This window comes from Ixodes scapularis, unplaced genomic scaffold (assembly GCF_016920785.2).
Source record: "Ixodes scapularis isolate PalLabHiFi unplaced genomic scaffold, ASM1692078v2 PGA_scaffold12__126_contigs__length_90152505, whole genome shotgun sequence".
Taxonomy (NCBI): domain Eukaryota; kingdom Metazoa; phylum Arthropoda; class Arachnida; order Ixodida; family Ixodidae; genus Ixodes; species Ixodes scapularis.
The window spans coordinates 2,181,148-2,192,505 of NW_024609838.1; the positions used below are offsets into that span (position 1 = coordinate 2,181,148).

The window sequence follows — 11,358 nt, forward strand, 5'->3', positions numbered from 1 at the left end:
TGTGAGTCTTCTGCTATGAGCGCAACGCCTGCATCACAGTGGCCCTGCACTCCTGAGTTCAACAATAAACAAAGAAACAGACGCCGCACCGCAAAGAAAACAATGTGAATAAAAAAGATGGTGGCATGTTCCCCGTGTTGGCCGCGCCGTCAGCTCGGTGTGGCAAGGTGTTTACCGACTTTCGAAGGACAAGTCGGCCAACACGGTTGACGGACGACAAACAGATGTCTCCCAATAGTTTATGTTGCCTAAATTTGACAGGGTCACCGGAATCATGCTTCCTTCGTGTTGACGGTCATCAATCGTGTCTAACTGTTTCTTCAATATGACAGCGCCTTAAGGGAGTTTGCTTTGCCGTTCCAATATCAATGTATATAACAGCGGGACACTTTCGTTCAGAGTAGGTCCCTCGACACTCGAGAAATTTTACGAAAAGTGCCTCGAGCACAAAATTTGTCAATGTTTGAATTGTTACCCAGCGCGGACTAACAAGGAGCGTTGGGATATGCAAACACATCTTTGCTCTTTTTTCAGACAGGTGATTTTTGCCATGAGATTAAACGTGATATACAGGGTGTCACAAAAGAAAATTTTACAGAGTTCTTTTTACCTCGAAAATAAACTAGACATCGCCGAACGCTTATTCTCCACCCAAAGGTAGCGCTAGAGGTCACAACCAGATGCCAAAGTTTCAGCACGATCCGATACCTTAATAAAAAGTTATAAGTGATTTTCTTAAAATTTCAATGGGAAAGTGGCGGCCGACGGAGTTTTCGAATACATGGAGCCCTATGGCACTAGAAACCGAAAACGGGCAAAAAGGGGTTCCATTTTCCCATTGAAATTTTCAGAAAATAACTTACCACATTTAAATCGGGCTGAAACTTTGGCATCTGGTTGTGACCTTAAGCGCTACGTTTGGGCGGAGAATGAGCGTTCGGTGATGCCTAGTTTAATTTTGCGGTGAAAACAAAAACAGTAAATTTTTTTTGTGACACCCTTTACAAGGGATGACGGTGTCAATCCTTACTTTTTCACGCGTCAAATAATTGCGTATTAAAAATCGCACTTTGTGGCGATTGAGATTCGCAGATGGGTTTCTTTGGTAAAGTTGTTTGACCAAGCAGCAGAGATGCAAACCGACACCAAGTAGAGGAGTCCATTTGGACGGTCATGATATCGTGTTTGTAGCGGGAATCATAAAACGAATAATACAATTTGCGAATGAAATCGTGTGCACTGCGTGTGTTTGTCAGAATTAGTATTAAAAGTTAACACTACAACTTCTCCGTGCTTAAAACAGCCTATCTAAGATTAGTTCCACCGGTGTGCATACAAATCCTTAGGAACCAGAATGAGCCTCACGTTTCAAGCTCGACAGTAGCGCAAATGCGATAGCGTCCACAAATATTGCAGCGAAGAACAAATGATGCACGGAATTTAAATATTGTAAGTCTTTTTTTAATATTCAATGCGAGGAAATGCGCAAAACTTGCCAGAAAAACCCTTCAGGCGAGGAAAAAAAATCAAACTATGCCGTTTTAAGCCTTTCATACCCAACGTTTTCAAACAATTTTCTTTTCCGACGCTCTCGCTTACGCTTTGACGCCGTCAAACACAACTCCCGCTTCAAGAGCCATGGCGTAGAACGACGAAGTTATATCTGTCAAGAGTTCTGCCGGACTGCCAACTTCAACAACCCTCCCTTGATCTATCACAATAACACGGTCTGAAGACAAAACGGTTTGAAGACGATGAGCTATGGTCAACACTGTACACCCACTCATCGCGTCTCTCAATGTCTGCTGAACGAGCAAGTCAGTATTCATGTCGACTGACGCCGTGGCTTCATCGAGCACAAGGATCTTCGTCTTTCTCAACACGGCCCTCGCAAGACAGACCAGTTGCCGCTGTCCAACGCTGAGGTTGAGTCCACCTTCTGTAACTTCAAAGTCTAGACCATAGGTTGTTCTGAAGAAATCGCCGAGGTGAGATCTGTCCAGTGCCCACCAGAGCTCAGCAGTATCATGCTGCCCAGCTGGGTCAAGGTTGAACCGCAGAGTGCCTTGGAATAGAACCGGCTCCTGTGGTAAAATAGTTATTCTGGACCGAAGGTCATGTAACCTCAAAGCAGAAATGTCAATGCCATCTACAACAATCTTGCCAGACGCTGCTTCGATGATGCGGAAAAGGCTTAGAGTTATGGTTGACTTGCCGGCACCCGTTCGTCCTACGATCCCCAATTTTTCACCGGGGCTAATGTCTACGTTGACGTCCCTGAGGGCCAGACTCAAACCATCCCGGTACCGAGTCGAGTAAGACTTGAAGGACACAGCCCCCGAAGCTGGCCAGTGAGGGTCCGGTTTTAACGTCGACGTCCACGGTTCTTCAGGTGTCAATCGCGCGTACTCATCTAAACGTTCCGCCGACAGCAACGTTGCTTCCAGTTCATTGGAGTAGAAAATAAAAGAGGTGAACAAATTTAGAGCATTATTTGTGTAGGACACTAGAAGACCTGCTCTTCCCGTGCTGATCATGTCGCGGCTAGTAACGAGAAGCAGCAGCATCAAAAACAGGAGCATTTCATTGGCCACCTCCATCCAGACTTCTGCCCAGTATTCAAAATTAAAGCCGTTTACAGTACAAGTCTGCATAGTGTCAATCTTATCGTCATTATCTCGAAGGAAAACACCCTGGACGCCGAAACTCCTGATGCTGCTCAACCCCGCAAGTGTTTCCGAAAAGTGATTGTTGACTGGAGAACGGGTGACAGTCTCTAACCTTTTGACTTGACGAAATTGGACCGCGTATTTTTGAAGTAAAACCAACAGGCACGCCAAAACAGGAATGACAATAAGAAGGTAAATAGGAATATGTATGCATACGAGGATAATAGATGAGACAAAAAGGAACAAAAAGTTAAGAAAAAAATGCGCTGTTGTCGGAAGCTGGACATCGAGCTGATCAACATCTTTGCCAAAACGGTTCAATATGCGACCAGAAGGTGTGACATCAAGAAATGACAAAGATGTCCTCATGACACCGTAGAGCATCAGCTGGTGAAGCCTTGTGGAAGATGAGAGTGCTACCTTCCACAGCGTTGAGATAGCGAAAAAATTCACAACGGCTTTGAAAACGACGAGGATCACGTAAACCCATATTCTGTAGATGCGCAGCGATAGGTCCTGAATTTGGACAGAAAATAATGAGTCATTAACCCATTCGCTCAACCAGATACCAACGAATAGACCGATTGCAATATATCCAGCGTAACACAAAATTACGAATAGGAACAAAGGTCCAGCGTGTCTTATGTAGGTTCCGTATACTTGGAGACTGACTGAACCCTCCTCCACTGTCTCCTCCTCTACAAGATTGCTCTTCCGCGGCCCCTGTTCAATGTCTGGCACGTGGCTTGTTTTTACAGAACTGTCTTCATGGGCCGCGAATTTATGAACTCTCTTAGAAACGTTCCTTAGCAACTTCGAAAGGATACTTCCTTGATGTTTGAGATCTTGAAAGGTGCCTGTTTCAACTACTGACCCATTCTGCATAACGATAATGTAGTCCACTTCAGTGAGCACCGAAAGGTTATGGGTGACCAAGATTCGTGTGGTTTCTTTCAACATTCCTCGTGGTCCGATAAGGTTATTGAAAATGGAAGCGCCTACATGAGCATCCACTGCGCTCAGCGGATCGTCAAAGAGATAAAGTTCTCTCCTTTGGTAAGCTACTCTTGCCAAACTGACCCTCTGCTTTTGACCCCCGCTTAAGTTAATTCCTCTTTCGCCAATTTCCGTCGTATCTCCACCTGGAAGTATCTCTAGGTCTCTCTCAAGACAACATGCCTTTAGAACCATGTCGTACAGTTCGGCATCAAACAAACTCCCAAAAAGTACATTTTCTCTAAGAGTCTTGTTTTGTATCCACGGACACTGAGGAGAATACGCCACACTTTCTGCACGATCCACAGATCCTGAAAAAATTCTGAGGTTTCCCAAAATTGCAGACAGCAAAGACGACTTGCCAGAGCCTACGGGACCGACGACTGCGATTAGTTGACCGGTCTTGACGGTGACGTTAATGTTGTTCAACACCGGGGTTTTATGGCTGAACCAAGAAAAGGTTCCATTTTTCACGGACACCGCATCGCCTTCCTTAAGTTGTCGACCGACCGAACATTCCTTTACTTCAGACGATAGCAGAAACCTTTGAATCCTCATAATTGAAACTCTCGTCTGAACCACATTGGATATGAACGCTGGAATCAAAAACATAGGGTACTGCATACAATCAAACAATGTCAATGACACAAACGCAGTACTTGGGTCGAGAATGTGGCTATCACTGATCAAGACAAAGGTCACGAAGCTCGCTAAAGCCACCATAGATGCCGAGCAACCAAAGAGAAAGAAATTAAGCGCAGTCATGTATGAATATTTCTTGAGCAGAACCATCTCTGCCAACCTTAAAGACGTGCACTTGTTCGTAAAGATATTTTCCCAAGCGAACAGCTTCAAAACTTTCATGCTGCTCAAAATCTCTGCTACAAAATTGAGCCTTTTGTCTTTTAACCCCATTTGATCTTTCTGGTACTTGTTTCCAGTGCTGACCACTAGTGCCGTCAGGGGAAGTATAACGAGCATTACAGCAACGCCAGCGAGGCAGGCCCCTCCAATGAACTGCCACAAAATAATTACTGCGACAACGATGAGTGGAGCTCCCGAGGCCACAAAGCCAAAACTAATACTAAGCTTCAAGATCTGATCCGCGTCAACAGAAATAAGGTTGACTAACTCGCCTATTGTGTACTCCCTCTGCGACTCACTGGAAAGTCGAAGCATCTTTCTATAAATGGCTGCCACCATGACAGTTTTCATATTTAGCCCGGTAAACGTGAGTGTCTTCTCGATGTGGACACCAAGCAGTCTCGACCCAAAGTTGGCACTTACAATCCCGATCGCATACAAAATTCCTTTCCACGTAGGATCGCTTCCGCTCATGTAGCCCATCAGCAAATGTAACAAAAGTGCAGGGATGATTTTCAGTACCACTCGTAGTGTAGCGAGGATGCAGGAAATTACAACAGGCTTCCAATACACTTTCCACAGTGACCTAAGCAATAAAGTTAACGTTCCAGTGACAACACAGGATCCGACCTCTGGTACGTATCCAGCTGAATGCAGTTCTTTCATCCAAATTGTATTCCACTTACTGTGGCTTTGCCGAGTCATCATGTCTTGTGGAACGCTGTAAAGATCCTCAAGCTGTAAACTGCGCTGTGATCTTTTAAGAATGAGATCAGTCAACCAACCGAAGAGAAGGAAGGACACGGGAGGAGCGGTAAGATATGGTCTTTTTTCGTCTTGTCTGGCGTCCGTCCAGCAAGACAGGAACAACTGGAAAAGTATTATTGGATACGATGAAGCCCACACAGCGAGCTCTAGTTTATAGAAGTTAGATAAATTAGTGTCCGACGTAAAGGCTTCCGTCATGTGGCGGAGGCACTCGGGGAGCTTGCAGACAGTGGTCACCGACCAGAAGCAAAACAGCAGCATCGAAGATCCAATTCCGTTCTTTCGATCCTTTTCCTGAACTTGCATGGCGATGGCAAATGTCACGCAATACACAAGGTCCGCAGTCACCGATGACCCCGATGATTCTCCAAGTGTCAGCTTGTACATGAGTGATAAGGCGTAGGTGAAGGTCAACAGAACACTTGCGATGAACCTGGACAGGCTTAAAGGAGTCCAGGAGAATGGTTGACGATACAGGGACTGTTCCTTCCGCCTTTGCACGAGCAACTGGAGGAGACCGAATGGCATTAGGAGAATTGCCGGCGTGTAGGTGAGCACAGTAGACTCGAAGCATGATGTCAGCCTCGGGTACTTCGAGTACCACGTATAGTTCCAGTCCCACAAGGGCGAAGTGCAGAAAGGTGCCATAACCAACACGCTCGATGCGCACCAGTTGTTGACTGTTCCTCTTTTTACGGAGGTCACAATTCACTCGTTCAGAATCACGGTCGTGAGGTACTAGCGCGCCTGCCACCTTGGCGGCTTGAAGAAGGTGCGCACAGACCGGATGAACACAGAAATTATGTTTCCCGTCCCGGATACAGATGAAAATTAGCCAGGAGGAGCGGCTGCGGTACCTGCTGGTGGAATGCTCGACGTTTTCGGTTGAATGGCATATTGTGTTCTACACTTACGTTAATAAAACGCTGCTAAACCTGTACACTACAGCAGTTGTTTTTTTAGGATTGTGAATGTGACTCGAAAGGATGGCGCCTGTTACAAGTTCCTGGAGAGGGAGGGAGAGAGGAGGAATCATGAGGTGGTGAGTGATTAACAAAAATGATTAGTTATTGCAATTCTAAATAAACTGTCCGATGCCATAGACACTAAAGATGCGATTCCATTCGGATGACGTTCTGGGAATGAAGGAGTAAAACCCAGGATTGGTGCGTCAAGGATGAATTCTGACTTTGAATTTACGGTCAATGCGAGGGGAAATATACGGAGGAGGAAGCAAAAGCTTATCTTTAAGAGCGGGGTTAGAGTAATAAATATTATTAAAAAGACCCAAACAAGATATTTCGCGACGCAACAACAGAAGAGGAAGATATAGGTGAGCAAATTTCAAAGACGTGAGCAAATCTCATAGACGTAACACTGGCTGTACTACGTTGATAGTTGGAGAAAATAAAAGGCGCACGTAGATTTTGGAAAACCTCAAGGTTGGACACGTGCACGTTGTGACTGGGATCCCTGATCGATGAACCGTGTCTCAACTTAAAACGTACCAGGGGACATCCGTCTGAACAGTCACTTGGTAAAACCGCGCGAGAGCGCAAAAATCAGCTGGCACACACCTGCTGTGGTTTCCAGTAAAGTGGTAGGGGCTATGAACAGAGCGTTAGCAAGCAAGCCGCAGAGATAAAGTTTTTCAGGCGTAGTTGCCTGCATATGTGCCAACACCATCTGCGCGTTTCGAACATGCGCAATATAAAACAGCTTTCTTCATCTTTTTTTTTTTTTTTTTTCAACATCATACACTGTTCCGTTTCATCGGAAGCCTCAGTGCAGACAGAGCACTGAATACATTCAGACACATGCGCACAAACATGTGGAGCAAGGTGGTGACGACGAATATATGATGTTTGATTAGTTTAGCCACTGGCAGAGAAAGGTGACGAACACCATGACGCTGGACGGTATCTTGCGCCACCTAGGCAGCTTACTGTACTTCGGATCAGGTTCGCGGCACAAATGTCGCATCCGAGCGAGAGTAACTCATTCGTTCTAATTGCAAATGAATGGCTCAATCATTTTCTTTACCTTAGGACAAAATGTGATGTCTATCTCCGTGAACGTAACCCATAATGAAAAAAAAAGAATCGCAGGTTTTTATATTTTTTGAGACACGCCTCTATGACTTCTAGTTTTATAAATGTCTTATGTGGCCGACTCGCGTACTCATTTTATTGATAAATAGACAAAGAGCACATACAGTCTCCTATTATCGACCTTTTTAGAATTTGTGCGCACACATATTTTACAGATTTTTTTTGAAGAGTGACTTTAGTACAAATCGAAAATGTCATAACTCAGTGTAGCCTTGTAACTGAGCAACAAACTTTGAGGGCTTATTTTTTACGAACCTAGCTACTCAGCATAAAAAAAAAAAAAACGAAAAGCGCAACTCCAGTTGTGTAGTCGTAAACAATGGCTTAAAATGCTTAAAGCTCGAAATTTCGTCCTAAGAGTCCTAAGTTTTTTTCGTATAATATTTTAGCAGCTGGTGTGATATTTTTAATTGTGTTCTTGCGGAACTAGATTTGTTTTCTTTAAGAATGCTTTTTGTTGTAGTTGTGTTCAAAGTCGTCTAGAATAATTTCGCAATAAATCAATATTTTGAAGCTCGACTATGTTCACGAAAAACGCAAATTAGAAAAAACGAAACTAAGAAAACTCAAATGGTGCATAGACTTTGTTTGTAGACTCCACGGGTAACAGTTATTGCTCAGTTCCCGTACTAATTTGCCCTATTTAAAGAAATTTACGATCTGTAGCAGTCGAATTCGGGCAACGTAGGGTGCTTTGCGTTGAAATACAACCAACCCTGGAAAATGCTAGACCCCGCCCCGGTGCTACTCAGAAAAAAAAAAAAAAAAAGAGTGAAAATGCTGGCCTGATTGAAAGATGTGTGTGCTTCATTCATATTATTCTTCAAACCTACCTGCAGACAGTTTTTCGTAATGTGACAGGATCGCTGATATTCGCTCTTCCTCGCGTTAATTGAAACGTGGTGGCGCCTGTGTGCAAATAGCCCCCAACCAGTTTCGGTTCTAAACAAGACGGCGGGTTTCACAGTACTTTCTAAGTCGCACATACTTGCTATCTTCCGGAAATGGCGACTTATATCACTGTCAGACTTAATTACTTCTTATAATAAAAGAATGGTGCATAAAAACTTAGAAAATACACGTGAATTGGAAATGTGCCTTGAGCTACCCAACAGGTGGCGCCACTGAGTTTGTTGCCAAAGAGAAAAGGGGCGAATAGGAAGCTGCGTACGTAACATCCTTTTCAAGGAAATGCCAACAATAGTGCCGAAAACTCATAGAAGAAAAAGGAAAAAAAAAAACGTTGGCGTAAAGTGCGTTTGCGGATGACCCATGGACTATATGCCCCAGAGCGGCTGCTAAGCTGCTGTGCTGGCCGTGCTATATGCTATCTGTCACACTCCCACTGGCGAGATACCAGAGCGAGATACAATTCTGCATGGGGTCAGTGCCAGATAACGAAGCTGCGCTATCCACGCTTTGGATGCATATGCGAGTATTTTCGGGAGCAAAGAAAACTTGAGGTGGCGCCGCGTATTCATAGAAACGCTCTCTCCGCAAAGAGCGCGCTGACATTTTTTTTTCTTTTTTTTTGTGGGCAGCTAGGTCATGATGACAGTAGGTTGTAGCTCCGATCATCGATCAAAAAACTTCGAGCATCCAGGACGCACAAAGGCCTGTTCACAAATGCAGCGGAGCGTTACAGGCATAGCGCTGACTTCGCGCTAAGCCTGTGCTGATGGGAGCGTTCAGCAGGTTTGTATCGCACCGTCAGAACTCCTGCTTACATCCGGTGGCCTGACGCCCTCGGGCTCTATGTGCTATCTATGTCCCATAGTGAAGATAAGTGGTTACATTTAACTGAACGGACAACAGCTATTAGCGGAGGCAGCACGCAAATGCAGCGCCATTCGCCTGCGGCAAACTTGCCGTAGCTCGTTTGCCGTCACTAGAGGGCGAATGGAAAACTAGCAATAACAAAATAAACTGAGCTTTTTAATATTAAAAAAACACATAGCTGTTCAATTTAGTTTGCGCAAACGCACCTCCGAGATGAGTTACCCATGCTTCAACTCGTTTTCATTTCTATACTTCGTTTCAGAAAAGTGCAGACGCAGCCGACGCTACGAGCTAGTGGGATCAATGAATTCGCGTCGAAAACGCAAGTCATTGGGTCCTTTCTGCTTACGATTGGTTCAGTGATGATAGAACACGCACATAAACATGATGGACCATAGCCTCATCTATACTGACAATGTCTAGCCGATCGCCATGAGACTCGGCCGCCGAAAGTGAAAAGGTGGAGCGGCAGGCAACGGTTGAGAGGAGAGTCATGTAAAGGGCGCCCCGCTACGGTGAGACGCCGAAACACACTTCTTCCGAGCGGCGGGGAATGCGTTGAACTGCCAGGCTTTGTGAGTATAGAGGACGCTATGAATGAACACTATGATGGTGTCATTTTGACTATATCTGATTGGTCACCCCACCACCTCGTTGCGTCACCCGCTTTTGGACTTCAAGGGGTGTTGCAACGATACTCAATTGGAATGTTTGTTGTTGTTGTTGTGGTTGTTGTTGTTGTTGTTGTTGTTGTTTTCACTTTACACGAGTTCACTGGCAATAGTGGGATCCAAGTATACTCACGCAACGCCACTGACCAAGAAACCTTTTCGTTGCGGTGTAATTTCAAGGCTCATAGCGAGCGTATTCTCCCAGTCTCTCCTTCAAAAACCTTGACGACGTAGCCTGGGGGTCGCAGTATCCCAAAGTTACGGTATTCGAATGCGGCTCATAGGTTGGACCCGAGCGTCGCGTGAGCCCGCAATTTGTGCTCGTGATCATCACTAGCTCCACGAGCATTCGGGTAGTGGCCCGTGTCCAATCACGGCAATGACGACAATAGCCGAACTATAACAATGCCTGGAGCTCGGCGCGTGTCCATGTGCTTTGCCACGGGTTTGCCAACCTCAGCGCGTGGCTATGATTAACACTGGCGGCATATAATCGTGTCCAGGTCACGTGGTCGCTTGTTCTCGCTAACGCTACTCGTTTTTCTTTAATTCTTTTCTGCGACGTATATTGCGTGGAGAAAAACGAACGCGTGCTTCATTGGTCATAAACGTCAGGGATGCACTTTAAGCGGTATATGCACTAAGTAGAAAAATTGTCGCACCGCCTCTTTAAGGTGGAACGAAGTATAATTCTGGAACTTTTCTTAAAGACCGTTCGCCGCCCAACCGTTAAGCCAATTCCACTTTAAGAGACCTTGACAACTGTCTTTGGCGGCAAAAAAAAAAAAAAATGTACATGCAAATTTTGATGAAACGCGAAAAAGTCGAGAAACACATAAATGCCTGAAGCCTCCCTTTTCTTACCGCGACGGACTTTCTCGATAAAATTATGCACCGCACACCTTTGATAATGTCGCCAATTCTTTCTTTTTCTCTCGGCTGTATTGCCACGTGACAGTGGTAGACCCTCGTAATCAGGCTATAACGCCCACTTGCGTTAGAAAAAGCTACACAGGCCCCATCAACTCTAACATTTTTTTTTTTACTTTTCGCCCCTGCAGTCTGCGTACGTGCCTGACGTTGCCTGATGTTAAATAACAAACAAAGATGAGGTCAGTGCAGAACACATATGTCGTCTATGCCGCGCAAAACGGGGATCGTAACAACCCGTACGCAGGAAACGAGGCACTCTCGAAAGCTCGACAGTCACAACGTCGCTGAGTGCGTTCACATTCTAATCCGTCTGGTATATTTGTGTCTTTTTTTAGTTGTATAGGAGTAAACAAAAAGGTGTCCAACGTTGGTGCAACATAGAGGAGTGACGCACGGGCAGTAAGAGCGATTTTTTAGTTAAAAGTGCTCAAGTCCACAATCTTAACTCTTTCGGAAATATATAATTGATTCCTCGTAATTGGATAAAGAAATATAGTAATTGAATTACAGGGAACGTTATTGCAGAAAGAGAGTAACTGAAGCGTTAAAAAGTTTAAATAAAATGTA

General features: G+C 44.9%; 1 protein-coding gene across 1 annotated transcript; it reads right to left on the reverse strand.

Moving 5' to 3' along the window:
• Positions 1-1,439: 1,439 nt before the first annotated feature.
• LOC115315747 (multidrug resistance-associated protein 1-like) lies at positions 1,440-5,945 on the reverse strand. The gene has a single exon (XM_040205816.3). The coding sequence runs from the start codon at positions 5,943-5,945 to the stop codon at positions 1,596-1,598; it is 4,350 nt and encodes a 1,449-aa protein (XP_040061750.2). The 3' UTR covers positions 1,440-1,595.
• Positions 5,946-11,358: the final 5,413 nt, after the last annotated feature.